We start from the raw sequence: 18,848 nt of genomic DNA, 5'->3' as shown, positions 1-18,848 counted from the left end.
GTTCCTGAAAAATAAAGCTCACTGGAGCTCTCTATGCAGCTCACAGGCATCTCCACAGTCGGAATATCTTTCTGTGTGCAGTTTGTCTGGTCAGTCTCTGTCCAGCAAATGTTTAACCCTTTTTAAATTGTTGGGTTAAGATCCCAAGAATCCCCTAAACTTCTATTCCTCCTGAGGTGCTTTTGCCCCCTTTCCGTTCTGGAGAAAATGTTTCAGTTAGGAAGAAATGTTGCAATTTGGAGGAAAATTCCATAGAACAGGTAGCCTCTACTCCAACTAAAAGCTCAGTGGTTTTTCCCATTTAAAGACTTATGAGCACAGTCATTACCTCCTGGGTACAGCCATTACCTCACGGGCACAGCCACTATTTCTAAGTGCAGCCATTACTGTCTGAATTCTCATCAGATTCCTCCAGAACCCTTATGACTCTGTGTTAGTTGTGTCTATGAACCTGTGAGTGAAAGGAGGAGACTTGCTCTACTCCAGGTTTCAGAGCATCCGGTCCATGACTACTCAACCTACCAACTTGATGTTGCACATTGCGGCAACAGCAGCTATGGTAGGGGACTTCTTTACCTCACATGGACAGGAATCAAAGAGATATAAGAAAGGACAGAGGACAAGAAACCCCAAGATCCCATCCCTGGTGGTCTATGTCTTCCAACTCTACCCGGCCTCCTGAAGTTTCCAGAAACTTCAAACCAGTGTCACCAGATGGGCACTGGGCGTTCAACACGGGCAGGGTTGGTATATGTAGCATGACAGTTTCCTCTTAATTGAAACACTCCTCTGGGAAGCTGGGGAGGGGCTCATGAGACCCCAAGGTAGACAGGCATCAGGGGTCTGGAAGGTGGAAATGCACGAGCTGTCAAAGCTTGTCCTGGCTAAGCAGCAGTTAGTTCATGCTTCCCCCAGGTCTCTTGCCAGCACCATGTCCACCCTGGCTTTGGAAGGTGGATTTTCTCATTCCCTGCAGTCCCAGCATCAGAGGCAACCACAAGAGGGAACCCACATGGGGAGATAGTGTGGTCTCAGGACTTGTCCTCAAGGTATCACATATCCCTCCATAGTCTAGGGGGCCCGTTTTTATATGGCACTTTTCCATCTGTGCCTAACAGAATGTTGTTTCCAATGTTTCCTGGTAGTCATGGCAAGCTCAACAGAACACTAGAGGAGTAGCCATGGTAATGGTGATAGAGTTTTTAGAGTCCAGAGAGGGGGGTCAGGAGACCCTCTTCGGGTACTCCAGCTAGGACTCTTCTCCCAGCAGTAGGTGATATCTTGGGATATGCTGGAGTCTGGAGAGACGGTATCTTCGGATATGCTAGACTACACAGGAAAAGGAGGATTTTGAAGTCGGGACTCTGTGGTCCAGCTTCCATGAACCTGTCACTCAGGATGGGTGGGACCTTATGAGTTGTTTGGGGATCACCCATGATTCTATAAGTAAGCCCTCTCCTATTCTCTGTCAAAACACCTAACAAACCCATTGTTCTCACCAAGCTGGACGCTAGCGGACTGGCCACTTGGATGCCCTGTTGGGGTGAATACACACTTGTCCACACCCACCCAGGAAAGCTAGTGTGGCACCCATGTAGCCTCTGGCTCCTCCTGCTAGGAAGGACTGCATTGGGGAACCCCAAGAAAGTAGAGGTGACCCCCCCAGGTCTCCACAGGGTGGCAGCTCTCACCCGTCATCTCCTGATACCCGGGTCTGGCAGAGCAGCCTGTGGTCTAGCTGAACCTCTGCACCCCTGGCACCATGCCATTTACAAGGAAAGCAAATGTCACCAAATCACACAGAGGGAAAAGCAGATCTAAGTCAACACTGAAGTGTGGAGGATGGGTTCTGAGAAGGAGTCTGAAAGGGGAAGCCAGTGACAAGATCATATCTAGATTGAGCAACAGGGCTCATTGGTACATCTTAGTAGAGAAGCCAGACATAAGAGAAAGACACTAAGGGGGGGCAGGAAATCCAGCCCCCCCCCCAAGTCCTAGGTGTGCCTGGGTGGGATTGCAGTTCATTTTTGTGACCAGTGGGAGACCAGAGATGTGCTGAAAAGATATGACAGAGGCAGGGGACTGGTCCTGATCTCCCCTTGGGAGGCTTTAAGCCCAGCACTACCTTGAGAACACCAGAGTCCTCAGTCTGTGGAGGGCATGCTGGGAGCCCTGCAGCGTGGCCATCCGTGGGGAAGACCCCTAGAGATGGATGCAGAGAAGACTCGGGATGGAAAAGGCTCAGAACCTTTTCCTTGGAATGATGCATTCTGCTGTCCTAGACCCCAACTCTCCCCTATCCACAGCTCTCTGCAAAGGCTGTCAGCGCTCTTCACCCCTGAGCTCTCTCTCCAGCCCAGGAGGCGACTTTTCAACAGAGACAAAGGAAGTCTCCGAGGACAGGTGTGAGGTGGGGCAGCAGCACACGTGGGTCCTTGTGTCTTTGACAGGTGCTGAGGTCACCAATGTGCAAGACCATGAAGGTTTCAGGAACCAGGGCTGGAAGCCAGCCTGGCTCCACATGGAAGCCTTGAACTACTGTGACTCTGACTCAGGGCCCCTTCAGGCAGCCTCCATCAACCGCAGCTGCAGATTCCAGGGCCCAGTGGCCAGAGGGACCAGTGACTCAGGGCCCTTTCAGACAGTGTCCGTCAGCCGCGGCTGCAGATTCCAGGGCACAGTGGCCAGAGGGACCAGGAAGTCGGATATGGGGTCTGCCCTTATGGTAAGCCCTCAGCTCAGGAGTTTTCTTCCAGGGAGGCCCATGGAAAAAGCCAGGCTTATGGGACAACCCCAGAGAGAGTCGGGGCAGTGGCAGTAGAGGGGGGTGCTTGTTGGGTAGCATCCTGGTCCCTCCTCTCCCTCCACACAGTGGACAATGGCTCCAGAAGTTTCAGTCCCAGGAGATCAGCCCCTCGGCCCTGAGCCTCAGTCTTCAGAGCTGAATTATGGGTCCCATAAAGCTTCCCAGAGCTTCTTGAGAATTCTATCAGACAAATCCAGGGACAGGACGGGGGCACAATTCTGTAGGTTGCGCATTTGCCTTGCAAGAGGGAGGAGCCTATTTCAATCTGTAGAGCCCACATTAAACAAAAGAGAACAGATGTAGAGGGAGAGATGGATGGGTGGGTAAGAGTGCTTACTCAGCGAGCATGAGGCGCCACCTGAGTTTGAGTCCCAGCACCTCTGGAAAAAGCTGGACATGGGCCAGGGAGATGGCTGAATACAGAAAGTCACTTGCCCCACACCCGATGGCCTGCTTCAGGCCTGTGACCTAGGAAGGTGAGAATCAACTCCTACAAGTTGTCATCTGACCTCCACGTGTTCACACCACAAATAAATGAGTAAATAAATAGAATTTTAATTAAAAACAAGTTCAGGCATGGCTTATCTGATCTTGATTTAACTTGGTTACACTGTACTTATCCAGAAAATTGTCCATTTCCTTTAAGTTTTCCAATGTTGTGGAATACAGGTTTTTTAACATGACATGGTGATTCTCTGGATTTCCTGCACATCTGTTGTTATGTCCCACTTTCCATTTCTGATTTTGTTAATTTGGATATCCTTCTCTGCCTATGGTTCATTTGATAAAGGTTTGGCTATCTTGTTGATTTTCTTGAAGAACCAACTCTTTCCCTCATTGATTTTTTGTGTTGTTTGCTTTGTTTTTATTTATTGATTTTCGCCCTCAATTTGATTGTTTCCTGTCATCTAGTCCTCCTGAGTGAGTTTGTTTCTTTTTGTTCTAGAGCTTTCAGGTGTTCTGTTAATTCACTAGTGTGGGATTTTTCCAGCTTCTTTCTGTAGGCATTTAGTGCTATGAGCTGTCCTCTTTGCACTGCTTTCATTGTGTCCCATAATTGGGTATGTTATGCACTCATTTTCATTGAATTTTAGTAAGTCTTTAATTTTTTTCTTTATTTCCTCCTTGACTCAGTGGTGATTCCCTTGAGCATAGGTCAATTTCCACAAGGTATCTTGCAATTAGTTTTGTTGGTGAATTCCAACTTCAAATCGTGATGATCCAATAAGACACAGGGAGTTAATCCAAATTTTTTTGTATTTGTTGAGATTTGCTTTGTTACAGAGTAAGTGGTTGATTTTAGAAAAGGATCCATGAGGTGCTGAGAAGAAGGTACATTCTTTTGTGTTTGGGTGGACTATTCTGTACATGTCTGTCAATTTCATTTGAGTCATAACATCTCTTAGTTCTCTTATTTCTCTGTTATCTTTCTGTCTGGCAGACCTGTCCATTGGTAAGAGTGGTGTGTCAAAGTCTCCCACTATTAGTGTGTGTGCCCTGATGTGAAATTTAAGCTTTAGTGATGCTTCTTTTACAAATGACGGTACTTGTGTATTTGGGGCATAAAAGTTCATAACTGAGACTTCAGCTTGATAGATTTTCCTGTTAGTAATATGAAATATCCTTCTTCATCTCTTTTGATTGATTTTTAGTTTAAAGTCTATTTTGTTAGATATTAGGATAGCTACACCTGTTTGTTTCTTAGATCCATCTGATCGGAAAATCTTTTCCCAACCCTTTACTCTGAGGTAATGTCTGTCTTTGAGGTTGAGGTAAGTTTCTTGTATGCAGCAGAAGGATGGATTCTGTTCTTATATCAAATTTGTTTGCCTGTGTCTTTTTATAGACAAATTGAATCCATTGATATTAAGAGTTATGCATGACCAGGGATTGCTAGTTCCGGTTATTTTTGTTTTGGTGGTGGTGGTGGTAGTGTTTGTGTGTTTCCCTTCTTTGGGATTTGCTGGTGTGGAATTGTCTATTGCCTATGCTTTCATGGGTACAGCTAACATCCTTGGGTTGGAGTTTTCCTCCTAGTACTATCTGTAGGGTTGAATTTGTAGATAGGTATTGATTAAATCTACTTTTCTCATTGAATATCTTGTTTTCTCCATCGATGTTGACTGAGAGTTTTCTTGGACATAGGAGTATAGGCTGAAATCTGTGGTCTCTTAGTGTCTGCATAATGCCTGACCAGGACCTTCTGGCTTTCAATGTTTTTATTGAGAAGTTAGTTGTAATTTTGATAGGTCTGCCTTTTTCCTTTGCAGCTCTTAATATTCTTTCTTTATTCTGTATGTTTAGTATTTTTGATTATTATGTGGTGAGGGGACTTTTTTTGATTCAGTCTATTTGGTGTTTTGTAAGCTTTTTGTATTTTTATAGGCATGTCCTTCCTTAGGTTGAGAACATTTTCTTCCTTGATTTTGTTGTATATATTTTTTGTGCCTTTGAGCTGGAGTTCTTCTTCTTCTTCAATTTGTATTATTCTAAGGTTTGGTCTTTTCGTGGTGTCCCAGATTTCCTGGATATTTTGTGTTAAGAATTCATTGGATTAAGCATTTTCTTAGACTGATGAATCTATTTCTTCTATCATATCATTAACTCCTGAGATTCTCTCAATTGTCTGTTGTATTCTGTTGTTTATGCTTGCATCTGTAGTTTCTGATTGTTTACCCAGATTTTCCATTTCCAGGTTTCCCTTGGTTTATGTTTGCTTTATTGCCTCTATTTCAGTTTTCAAGTCTTAAACCATTTCTTTCACCTGTTTGATTGCCTTTTCTTGGATTTCTTTAAGGGATTTGTTGACTTCTCCCAATTTTTTGTTTGTCTTTCCCTCCACTTCTTTAAGAGAATTGTTCATTTTTTCTTTAAGGGCCTCAATCATCTTTATAAAGTTATTTTTAAAGTCATTTTCTTCTGCTTCATGTGCATTGGGATGTTCAGGTCTTGCTGTTATAGAACCACTAGCTTCTGGTGGTGCTGTATTGCTCTTTATATTGTTGAGTGTATTCTTACCCTGTTGTCTACCCAACTCTTCCTCCAATTGGAAGAGGTAGAGCCTGTGTGTCAGGGGAGTCCCTTTTTTGCTAATGGGTGTAGTTGGAGATTGTGGCTGCATTGAAGGCTCCTTCATGTATGAGCAGGGTAGAGCCTTTGGTGATCACTCCTCCAGGTGCCTGCTGGCCCTAGGCTAAGATGGTCACTCCTCTAGGTGCAGGCAGAATGAGGTTGAGGCTCCAGTGGTCAGGTAGCCCACAACACTCCTGATGTTGCTCCCAGCAGCCTGGCCTGGACATTCTGCTGCTCTGCCAGCTCTTCTCCCAGCAGCCTGTTCCATCTACTATTGTACTCATAAAATACATTATTACATGTAATTCATATATAGTGATAAAAATTTTATCAAAACTAAACCAAGGGGGACAGAGATATGGCTCAGTGGTTAAGAGAACTGGCTGATCTTGCAGACAACTCCAGTTTAGTCCCTAGCACCCACACAGCAGCTCACAATCACCTATAATGCCAGTTCCAAGGGATCTGGCACCCTCTTCTGGACTCTGTGAGTACTGCATACACACACACACACACACACACACACACACACACAGAGAGAGAGAGACAGAGACAGAGACAGAGACAGAGAGAGAGAGAGAGAAAGAGAGAGAGAGAGAACTATAGAAAACTAAGGATAATTTTAAGCATGTCTCTTCCCATAAATTAATTCAAAAAGAAGCCCATATGATCATGGAATTCTTATTTTGTAGGGATGTTTTTAGTAGCAGTTTCAGTATAGTTCATAGATCTGTAATCATTTTTCATTTCCTGTTGTAAATGGTTTTGTATTATCTTATATTATTATACCTTTAGTATAAATTTGTCTACAGGTCAACAGGATGGCACAGAGTATAAATGTTTTTGCTGCCAAGCCGGCAACTCAAGCTCAATCCCTAAAACATGAGGTAGAAGGACAGAATGCCTCCCAGAGGTGGTCCTCTGACTTACACACACGATGTGATACACGCACACCAACCCCTGCACACACAAATCAGTAAATGTCAACATAATTTTAAAACTTTAAGCATGTGTGTCTCAAGAGTGCGGCCCAGAGCATGGGATGCTCTAGGCAAGTGTCCTACTACTGAGCATAGCCCACCGACTAGGAGTTAGATTTGTGTGCGTGTGTCCATACTGAAATGAAGGAAAAGAGAAGAACCAGCTCTCCTAGCCCTTGTTCCCACAAGAAAATACAGAAAGAGTTTTAAGTTCTCAGCTACAATTGGCTGTGAGTCAATCATTGAACGGTTTCCCAGAGTGGCAAGTTGAAAATATTTTCCAAAATCTTCTGGGAGGAATTCCAGTCTCAAGGGCTACACCTCCCAGAGCTATTAATTTTCCATATAAACAAAAAACCCAAGAGATAAAAAGAAGGGTCGTGATGCAGTTGCATCCCCAGGGTCCCTGTCTTCAGAGAGCACTTTTAATGGCGCCTCAGAGCAGAGCAAGTGATATCAGCAGAGGACTGCTCTCTGAAAAGGTTCTGTCAGGAAGACATTCTAGAAAAAGTGTGGGCAGGAGTGTATGGACCTGGGCATAGAGGGAGCTGGACGGGGACTTTGGGACGCCTTGGGTATCTCTATGAGACTAGAAAGGACGTGTTGCTGTCCATATTTTATTTATTGATTGGGCCAGGTTCGAGGGTATGCAGGCATTTGCGAGGGTAAGAAGATGCATTGACTTCATCCCCAGCTCCCACCAGAGCATGCGAGCACTCAGTGAGTTTCATTTGATTTGTTTCTGCTTCAGATGTGTGTGTCTGCGCGTGTGCAAGCACATGCCACGGTGCCCACATGGAGGTCAAGGACAACTTGCAAGAGTCAGTTCTCTCCTTGGGGTCCCAGGGACTGAACTCAGGCCATCAGACTGAGCAGTAAGCCCCTTCCCCACGGAGCCATCGCTATGGCCCTTGTTCAGTTTCTTTAATTGCACTCTGTGAGCCAGATGCTATTTTATAAGTCCACCCCTGAGTTTCCACTGAAACCGAGGAGTTGGGAAGATGAACTCGGGACAGCTGCTGTGGAGTCAGACCCAAAGTACTTCTGCAGACTGCTTTAGGCTGCCAGTAATTTTTATTTTATTTTCATTATGTGTGTGTGGTGGGAGGGTTGTGCATGTGAGCTCAGATGTCCTCAGAGGCCAGAGGCATGGGATCCTCTAGAGCTGTCTGTTTGCTGCTCACTGTGCATGCCGGGAACTAAACTTGGGTCTTCTGCAAGGGTGGCACAAGCTCTTAACTCCTGAGCCGTCTCTCCAGCCCCACCAGAATAACATTTTATTTTATTTTAAAAAACTTATTTATTTATTATGCATACAATGACTGCTAACATGTACACGCCAGAAGAGGACACCAGATCTCACTATAGATGGCTGTGAGCCACCATGTGGTTGCTGGAAATTGAACTCAGGACCTTTGGAAGAGCAGGCAATGCTCTTAACCGCTGAGCCATCTCTTCAGCCCAAAGAATAACATTTTAAAACACATTTTATGGTTGGCTTTAATTTAAGGACATAGAAACTCCAGCATGGGTAGAACCTTCTTTCTCCACCTGAATTTCAAAGAACTTAAAGCAATTTTGTGGAGCTAAAGCCGTAATTTTAGAGAACTTTACGTGGACCTCAGTATCCAGAGCGCTGGTAGCTCGGTGGGCAGAGTGCTTGCCTAGCGTGCACAAGCGCTGGGTTCATCCCCAGCACCATATAAATCAGACGGATAGATGCTTGTCCCAGCACTTGGGAGATGGAGGCAGGAAGATCAGGTCCAAAGTCAAGCTTAGCTACAGTGGTCATTCAGGGCCAGTCTGGATCACAGGAGACTCTCAGAAAAGAGAAGTAAGCAAGGTTCCCTTGAATGGTGCTGTCAGGGATGAGGATATATGAAGGTTTTACTGGCACAGAGCCAGCCAAGCCTGGCCCCTCTCCATCTCTCGTCTCAGCATCAGATCTTAAACACACAGCAGAGATGTGGATGGAAAGATCTCTAAAGTCAGTCCACGAAACCTGTGACAGCCAGGCCCGGTGACACAGCATTGCCATCCCAGCTGCTCAGGGACTGAGGCAGGAGGATTGCTAGTTTAAATAATGCCTGACACACAGAAAGCGGTTCAACAAGCCTGGAAAAGTTTTGATATCCTGTTTCAAACAGTAGGGAAAAAGGGAGGGGGCATCAAGAAGGCTCCAGGGTCACGGGGCTCGCTATGCAGGCCTGTGGCTGTGGTTGGTCCCAGGGCTCCTGTGTTGGAAGGAGAGAGCTGGTCCCAGCAAGTCATAGTCTGACCTGTGGGCTGTGGCACACCTTCTCCCGCTGTCATTTATGTGAGAGAGAGGGGAAGGGGAGAAAGAGACAGAGACACGGGGGAGTAGTGATGAGTCCAAAGAGTGCTGTGGGTGTAGCTCACTGGCAGAAACCCTGGACCTGGGCCTGAGGCAGGGACTCTTCTGAGGAACCCGGGGATGTGGGGAGGGGCGATGAGTGAGTAAAGGTGTTTACCCAACAAAACCAACAACCTGAGTTGGATCTCCAGAACCCATGTAAAGCTGGAAGGTGAGAACTAACCCCAGAAAGGTGTGCTCTGACCTACACACATGCTTCAAACGTATGCAATAACAAGGAAGTTATAAAAAGAAAGCACCATCCCAGGCCATCCCACCAGCCTATCACAGGGGTGGGCTTGCTGGGGAGAAGCACTAATTTTCTAAGGCAACTTTTGACACACAAAGATGACATCACAAGGTCTGGAGAGATGTCTCAGAAGTTAAGAGTTCAGTTCCCAACACCCACATCAGGGCATCTCACAACTTCCTGTAACTCCAGGTCCAGGGGATCCAACGCCCTATTCTGGCCTTAAAAGGTAGTACACACACATATATACATATACACATACACACATACCCAAACACACACGACAGTAAAAACAAATTAAATCCTATTCAAAAGCAACCTGCAAGAGATTCCAGACCCTGGTGGGGTGCACTTTCCTAGATTAGCAGTGGGGCCACCCAAACATTCCAGGAGACAACAGGAAGTCATTGAGACATCCCCAGCTGTTCTTCACAGGCAGGGACCCAACATCTGGAAGCCAGCAGTCCTGAATTCAACTATTGTTCTCAAGTCCAAACTCTCAGAGGTAAACCAGAGCCCACCTGCATACTCCTTTCTCAAGACTGAGCCTGGACCACTGTCTGTGACCCTACATTCATCAGCTGGGAGTACCCAGGACAGATCCAGGTGAGTCCTCCAGGGAAGGGAGCTGGGATTGAGGACATGGATGGGGAGGCAGTGTCTGTCCTGCAACAGGAAGGATTTTTATGTATCACGTCTTATTTAAAGTCACAGCAAACATGGAGGTCAGAGGAAAACTTTGGGAGTCGGTTCTGAGGATCTAACTCAGACCCTCAGGCTTGGAGGTGATGCCCTTTACTTCATGAACAATCTCCCCACGGAGAGAAACATTAAACAGAGAGGCTAAAAGCGGTGTTATTGAGGCAGGAGAGCAAGGGTACACCTGCGGAAGTGGGCTCGACTTAGTTCAAGGATCAAACTCAGGTCTTCAGTCTTGGTGGCAAGCACCTTTACCCACTGAGCCATCTTGCCAGCCTGCACCCACCTTAAAAATGTCAGTGGTGCCAGGTTCAGAAATGCCCCAACCCAAACCAACACATCCTTATTGCGGTTACTTGCTGTGAAGAAAGTCCTTGGTCTTTTTATGGTCTGGGGATGGAATCCCGGGCTTCCAGCACGGTAAGCAAGCCCTCATCTACTGAGCTGCATCCTACCAACTATTTGAATGTTTACATTTCTTTTACGATATAAATAATACTTCAGAACTTGATTCAAGAGTGTAAACTCCTTCTCCAAGTATGGTGGGTCATATCTTAACCCCAGCATCCTGAAAGACTGAGGAATGAGTCAAGGTTAACCGGGAGGCACAGCAAGACATAGGGAGGGCAGTTATTGGATCCTCAGTGTTGGTGAGGAAGGGACTTTTCACCATCATCTAACTTGGGGTAAACTGAATCCTAGGGAGTACACAACCTGCTCAGATCCCAAGAGAGATGGGCTAGCACCAGCTAAGCCCAGGGCCTTCTCTCAGCTGAGCTCACAGCTATAGGCAGAACCTCCTTATTGTTTTCCCACATCACTCACTGGCCTTCCAACCTCTCCTATGACACAATGTGTTGATTTATCCCTAGTCTCTGGTCCACAGTTTTCTCCTCAAAGCATACACACCATGGAAAGTGGAACTTCTTTTCCCTTTGGGGCTTAGAAACCCTCATCTTCCCCCATCTTCCTGGCCCAGAACTGGCTGTGAGGACCCTTGATCCACTTTGTGAGTACTGTGTACAGTGAGACCAGGAGCTCTGCACCTCCCAGTGCAGACAGACAGAACCACAGGGTGTGGGAACCGTGGAGCCCAGCCAGAGTATGGGGAAGACACTGGGTCTGGTAGCTGGCCACAAAGCGGCAGTCTTGAGTACCATGATTGACAGCTGAAGTGGGTGCTGTGGGCTCAGGGACTTGTGACTGACGGTTGAAGAGGATGGGCAGGCTTAGGTGCTTGTGATGGACACTGGCAGTGCATGCAGGATGGACAGAGGAATTGACCATGTGGGAACTTGCAATGGGCAGTGGACTGGGACAAGGGAGTGCTCACAGAGATCCATCTGCCTCTCTCTCTCAAATCCTGAGATTAAAGGTGTGTGCCACCACTGCCTGGCCTCTGGTGGCTTAGCTTTGCCCTCTGATCTTTAGGCAAGCTTTATTTATTAAAACATAAATAAAATATCACACAACACACTAAGAGATATTTCTGCCGTTATTCTTAAGCATGAAGATTAAGAAAAAAGCAGGAACCTCTCAGAACAGAAATGAGGTGTCACACCCGAGTGTGGGGAAGGACTCATGGGAGTCTCAGTTAAGCTCCCAGCATTGGCTGTGTAAGCCAGTTTGGAGGCTCTCAAACTATAACTCAGAGGGTTGCTATGAAACTTCCCCCCCACCACCACCACCACCATCTTGATAAGGGAGATGGCTCCAGGCCACCTTGGAGTGCACAAGGAAGTGAGGCTGTGTTTTAACTGTAGATGGAGCTCCTGGTGAGACTCCTGGGAAACTGAGGTTTCCTGCAGGCAAAGAAGCAGCTGATAACTGTGTCAAGGCTTCCAGCCAGACTTCTCAGTCAGACAGCCTCCCTCTTCACATCCCAGTAACTGCTCCTTCCTCTCCATCCTTCCTTAATATTGTACGTTGTCCAGAGATTGGATAAGACAGACACCACTGTGGAAGCTCAAGTTTTAATAATAATCCCAGGTTTTAGCTTATTTGATTCTTTTAATAGTTAATTGACAGATAAGGTTGTATATATTTAAGACATTCATCTTTCTGATTTACATATGGTCATGGTCATTAAAGCAGTGTAAATAACACACTGATCTCCTTCTAGGCTGTGCACCAGAGCCCAGAGGGGCTGAGAGAATCAGCTAGCCAGCATCTGCAGATTCAGGCCCCTGGTGACCTCTGTTCCATTTACTGCTCTGTTCTCATTGCTGGTTACTTGGTTGGTTGGACAGTAGGAAGGTCAGCCAGTTGGTTAGTTTGGGGGTGTTTTGTGGGTTTGGTTTTTGTTTTTAGGATTTGTTGACTTTATTTAATCTTATCATTTCATGTGTATGATTGTTTTGCCTGCATTTCTATCTGTGTGCCATGGTTGTGCCTGGTGCCCTCAGAGGCCAGAAGAGAGCACTGGATCTCCTGGAACTGAGGTTACAGATGGTTGTGAGTATCCTGTGGGTGCTGGGAATAAACCAGGACCTCTGCAAGAGCAGCCAGCGCTCTAACCATGTGACAACTTTCTATCTCCATGGAGGCTTAAGTGTTGTGGTTGGCTGGTTAGTAGTTGGTTGATCTGTTAGTTGGTCAGTAATTTGGTTGTGTGGCCATGCGTTTATACACTAAACATAACGCATCTGCCCTGAGCTAACTGTGGGCTGGGAGAGGACTCTGTTATAAAATGTTTGATATACAAACATGAGGACTGAATTCAGTCCCTGAAATACGCATCGTGAGAAAGAACTGACTCCTCCAAGTTGCTCTCTGGCTACCATGTCTGCATGTATGCAAAACCGGGGAGGAGGAGAGGGAGAGAGAGTGGGAGAAAGAGAAAAAGAAACAGACATGGCTGCAGAAGCTTATAATCCCACCTCTGCGGAGAAAAAAACCAGGCTGGTTCCCTGACTTGCTGACCAGCTACCTGCTTGGGGAGCTCCAAGCTGGGGAAAGACCTCATATCAAAAACCAAAATGGAGAATACAGCCCCTGAGAAACAACACCCAACAGTGACATCTAGCCTACACACACACAATATACACACATATACATACACACATGCATACACACACATACTCGCATACACACAACAGAAACTTAATAAGCAGGCTGATATTGTATCTCCTCTATCACTGGGAACACTTAGTCCAACCTGCAGACTCTCCGTCTCTCTTGAACCATCCCAAATATTCCATTTCCGGCTGTTATTGATTTTCAGATCTTCTCTCTGACAACGGTATGGAAATGAGCCTCTCTTCACGGTTCCAGACATGTCTTGATCTACCTATGTCATCTTGGGCAAGGTCTCCCTACTTCGAATCTTGACCTCTTCAAAATCCCACGCATGATTCAGCCCCAGGGGTCTGGTGAGCTGTGTCCTCTGATCTCCCACTGTGGAGCTGTCTTGTGCACTTTAGCTTAGTGACGGACTTCAGTTGTAAATATTGTTACGTTGTGCTTGCTTGAGAGGTACCGTGATGGTATCTTTCAGGTACCAGGGTGGAATTCTCTGTGTTCTGTCACAAGTGGATTCTAGGCAGGGGCTCCATCCCTGAGCCACACACCCAGCCCCTAACTTGAGCTGAACCTGAATTTATTCATAAATTTTCATCCCCTTCCTAGTGAGACTCCAGTGGGGGAGGGGGAGGGCCTCCACCGAACAGTTGCAGTATGATGTAAAATTATCCCACTGGGACCCTTTACCAAATCACCTGCACTTCCCTAGACAGTGATGCACTCTGGGAGGATGGGGGCATCAAATGTGTCAACAACCTCAGATTTTACACTCGTGGGGCTCTTCAGTCACACAGGACCTCATCTCATCCTCTTCTTCCTCGTGGCCACCATGTTCACCACAGGACTGCTAGGCAACACCATACTGATTTTCCTGATTGCCACAGACTCCAGACTCCACATACCCATGTACTTCCTGCTCAGCCAGCTCTCACTTCTGGATATTGGCTTCCCACTGGTCACCATCCCCAAGATGGTGGCTGACTTCCTGCAGGAAAGAAACGCCATAACCTTCGGGGGATGCGCCACCCAGATGTTCTTCCTCATGCTCATGGGTGTCTCTGAGGGCGTCCTTCTTTCCTTCATGTCTTATGACCGCTACGTGGCTGTGTGCCACCCCCTGCATTACCAGGTGCTCATGCGAGGCCAGGTGTGTCTGGTGATGGTGGGCGCATCCTGGTTCTCAGGTGTGCTTGTGGCCTCCACCCTGACCTCCATCACCCTGAGGTTCCCCTACTGTGCCTCACACACGGTGGATCACTTCTTCTGTGAGCTTCCAGCTCTCCTCAAGCTGTCATGCGCAGACACATCCGCCTATGAGTTGGCACTATCCATCTCCGGGGTGCTGATCTTACTGTTGCCCCTGTCTCTCGTCTTTACCTCCTACGGCCATGTTCTGGGGGCTGTGCTGCGCATGCACTCAGCCGAAGCTAGACACAAGGCTTTCACCACATGCTCGTCACACATGGCTGTAGTGGGTCTCTTTTACGGGGCAGCCGTGTTCATGTACATGGTCCCGGGCAGCTACCACAGCCCACAACAGGACAACATGGTATCCCTCTTCTACAGCCTCATCACACCCACCCTCAACCCCCTCATCTACAGCCTGAGGAACAGAGAAGTCCGAATGGCCTTCGTCAAGGCCATGGGCAGAGCAGACTTCAGGGTGAAGCAGTGACGTTCTGGGGTGCTGGTTTTCCCAGGAGTCCTTCTGTAAGGCTGGATACATGCGTGGTTTACTGCAACTGGCCAGCTGCCTCCTCCACGGTGCACTTCTCCCTTCTGTGTGAAAACTAGAAGTTACACTCCAGCTCGGGGTGCATGCCTGTCACCCCTGCATTCCGTACAGGGGCGCCAAGGCAGTAAGGGTGCCTCAAGTTTCTGCCAGCATGGGATACATAGCAAGAAGCTGCCTTAAAAAAAATACATTTATCCAGGCAGTGGGGGCACATACCTTTAATCCCAGCACTCAGAAAACAGAGGTAGGCGAACCTCTATGTGTTCAAGGCCAACTGGTCTACAGAGTGAGTTCCAGGACAGCCAGAAATCCTGAGACTGAGAAATCCTGCCTCAAAAAAAAATAATAATGCATTAATGGGAAGGCAGGTGAGTCATCCATTTAGCACCTGCTGGTCCTATAAGGACCTGTGTTGGGTTCCCAGCACTCATAGCTCACAGCTGTCTGTAACTCCCGCTCCAGGAGGTCCAATTCTCTCCTCCGACTTCCTTGGGCACCCACACACACATGGCATATACACACATAATAAATGTTTTGTAAATTATTTAAATAGGAGGGCAAGTGTTTTAGGCTGTACAGGTGAAACACCTGTCACCCCAGCACTGGAGAGGTGGAGGCAGGAGGATTGAGTTTTCACAGTCAGCCTGAAGAAATGGCTGCAGCCCTGAAGTACTTGCCACATAAGCAGAATGATGTGAGTTCAGATCCCCAGAGCCCACACAAATGCTGGGTGGTTGTGATAGCCCACCTCTAATCCAGCCTCCAAAGGCAGAGATGAGATTCCCCAGAGCAAGCTGGCTAGACAGACTAGCCACATCGGTGATCTAGAATAAGGTGGAGGAGTGGAAGAGGAATCCTAACATCACCCCAGGCCTCCACATGTGCACACACACATACATACATGCAAAGATGCATACACACATACATGCCACACATGAAAAATAATGGTAAATACAAATTAAAAAGCCGCTGGGCAGTGGTGGCGCACACCATTAATCCCAGCACTCGGGAGGCAGAGGCAGGCAGATCTCTGTGAGTTTGAGGCCAGCCTGGTCTACAAGGTCTAGTTCCAGGACAGGCTCCAAAGCTACAGAGAAACCAGGTCTCAAAAAACCAAACAAACAAACAAACGAAACAAAAAAAATAAATTAAAAAGCTGTCCAACGTCATTCTCTGGTACATATTGAGTTGAGGCAAACCTGGACTATTCCAGAAAAGAACCATTAACAGATGTGGCCCTTCAACCTTGTATTCACAGAACCACAGAGCAAAATAAACCTCTTTTCCTTATAACTTATCAGTCTACAGCACTGTGTTATAGCCACAGAAAGTGAACAGCGACAGCTCTAATAGTCAACCTGTCTCACCCATGACTAACATTTCTACAGTTGGGCAGGGATTGTTGTCTGGTGATTTCCTCCAAACTCCCAGAGGAAGGATGAAGGTTCGTATTATATATGAAGGAAATAAACAAAACTTACAAGTCTCAGGAAACTCATCAAATTTACAGGATTTGCAAGGCCCCTCCTCGAGGCTATGAAGCAGTAAGAACTTCTAGGGTGGGGACGATGAGATGGAGCTGTCTGCAAGTGGCACAGCTTTTGTGAGTCGACCACCATCCTGGGGTGAACTTTGGGAGCTCCCTTGAGTCACCATTCTTTCTAGGTGACCCCAATAAATGCATTGGTGCCCTGAACTAGATTGGGTAGAGTGATTTCTTTGGTCTGTGATCAGTGTCTGTCAAGAGGGAACAAACCTTTCTCTCTTCATTTCTCTCTAGGAAAGTCACAGGGTATGGTGCACATGCTTTGATCCCAGCAATCTCCAGAGAAAGAAGCAAGTGTGTACCTGTGAGTTCGAGGCCAGCCCTGTCTACTTAGTGAGTTCCAGGCCAGCGAGGTCTACACAGTGAAATCCTGTCACCAAGAAGGAGGAGGAGAAGGAAGAAAAAAGAGGAGATGGAAAAGAAAAAGAAGAAGCAGGAGGAGGGGGAGGAAAAGCAGGAGAAGGAAGAGAAGAAGAAGGAAAGAAGTCATCGCAGGCCAGGACTCCTGGATCCAACGTCTAAAATCCACAAAGAACAGCCAACAAGACTGTGAAACTTCCAGCCTCTGCTGACCTTGGCAGTAATTTTGCTTAGGTCAGATTTTACCTTAGTAAAAGACAGTCACTCAGGGTAACCCTCACTAACCAGGCCACATACGAATTACTCTGCTGTTTTGATAGTGATCGAGCTGAGTGGGGGAATGAGAACTCATCAGGGCTATCAGCTCTGTCACTAATTGATGCTGCCATTTGTTTCTTTGTTTGTTTTTCAAGTCAGGGTTTCTGTGTAGCCCTAGGTGTCCTGGAAACCACTCTGTAGGCCAGGCTGGCCTCTCCTTCCTGAGTGCTGGGATATAGACATGCGCCACCACTACCTAGTGATGCTGCCATTTTTAAGCTTCTGTTATCACTCACAGGAGACCCAAGGCTTAAGTAAGATTGCTCAACTCAGGATTTCAAGTGAAAGTGTCTGTACTGCTATTAGTGGCTTACAGAGGCTTGATTTGTGAGCCACAGCCCAGTCACTCACTGGGGGTTCTAGGCAGGGGCTCTACCCCTGAGCTATATTCCCACTTCTCCTGTTTCTTTTTCTTTTGGAACAAGGCCTATCCTTGAATTCACTCTGTTTTGTGATTCTTCTGCCTCAGCCTCCCAGAAAACTGTGATAACATGTCTGCATCACCATGCCTACAAAAGGTCAGAGTGTCTTGACCGTCAGTGGTGGAGTGTTTGTACACATTAGCAAATCTTAACAGTCAGACTAAATAGGTTTGTTTTTAAATTACTTATTTATTACTAGTAATGTATTTAGCTATTGTGCCTGTGGTCAGAGAACAACGTTCGGCAGTCAGGTGTTCTGCCATGTTGATCCCAGGGATCAAAATCAAGTCAGCCTTGATGGCCAGCCTCTGCCCAGCATGTCCCCTCACCAGCCCTAAATTTGTTCTTACGTCCTCAGTGTCCTCAAAGATGAGCATCCACAAGACACACGGTGTCCTGGTCACTTTGCTCAGCTTGACCCTAGCTAGAGTTATCTGAGAAGAGGGAACCACAGCTGAGAAAATGCCTCTGGATGAGCTTGTGGGCAAGCCTGAGGCACATTTTCTTGATTGATGTGTAGGGACAACGTCAGTCCTGGGCTGGTGGTCCTGAGTTCTATAAGAAAGCAGACTGAGCAAGCCATGGGGAACAAAGCAGTAAGCAGCACCCTCCATGGTCTCTGCTTCAGCTCCTGCCTCCAGATTCCTGCCTTGCTTGAGTGAGTTTCTGCCTTGGCTTCCTTCAATGGTCTGTGATTCAGGATGTGTAGTGATAAGAGCGGCGGGGCTGTGTCCCCGGCACCCGGCCGCCCACATGGCTATCTTATGCCCGAAATAATTACACGGAAACTGTATTCTTTTAAACACTGCCTGGCCTGTTATCTGTAGCCTCTTATTGGCTAGCTCTTACATATTAATCTAACCCATTTCTAATAATCTGTGTAGCCCACGAGGTGGCTTTCCAGAGAAGATCTTAACCTGCGTCTGTCTGGAGTGGAAGAATCATGGAGACTCCATGACTCAGCTTCTTTCTCCCAGCATCCTGTTCTGTTTACTCCACCCACCTAAGGGTGGGCCTATCAAATGGGCTAAGGCAGTTTCTTTATTAATAAGAAATCACTCCCACATCAAGGATGTGTAACCAAACAAATCCTGTCCTCACCAAGATCCTTTTGGTCATGGTGGGTTTTTTTCTTGGGGATGGAGGGTGTTCAAGGCAGTGTTTCTCTGTATAACAGCCCTAGCTGTCCTGGAACTAGCTCTGTAGACCAGGCTGGCCTCAAACTCACAGAGATCGACCTGCCTCTGCCTCCTGAGTGCTGGGAT

General features: G+C 46.9%; 1 protein-coding gene across 1 annotated transcript; it reads left to right on the top strand.

The window, feature by feature from the left end:
- The first annotated feature begins 12,261 nt into the window (after positions 1-12,261).
- Positions 12,262-15,082, top strand: LOC126492228 (olfactory receptor 2Z1-like). Its single transcript, XM_050128460.1, has one exon. It carries the CDS (start codon positions 13,918-13,920, stop codon positions 14,875-14,877), a length of 960 nt encoding a protein of 319 aa, XP_049984417.1. The 5' UTR covers positions 12,262-13,917; the 3' UTR covers positions 14,878-15,082.
- Positions 15,083-18,848: the final 3,766 nt, after the last annotated feature.

This window comes from Alexandromys fortis, unplaced genomic scaffold, assembly GCF_014885135.2.
Source record: "Alexandromys fortis isolate MF-2015 unplaced genomic scaffold, M_Fortis_MF-2015_v1.1 scaffold_296, whole genome shotgun sequence".
Classification (NCBI taxonomy): domain Eukaryota; kingdom Metazoa; phylum Chordata; class Mammalia; order Rodentia; family Cricetidae; genus Alexandromys; species Alexandromys fortis.
This window is presented reverse-complemented; position numbering and strand designations above follow the sequence as displayed.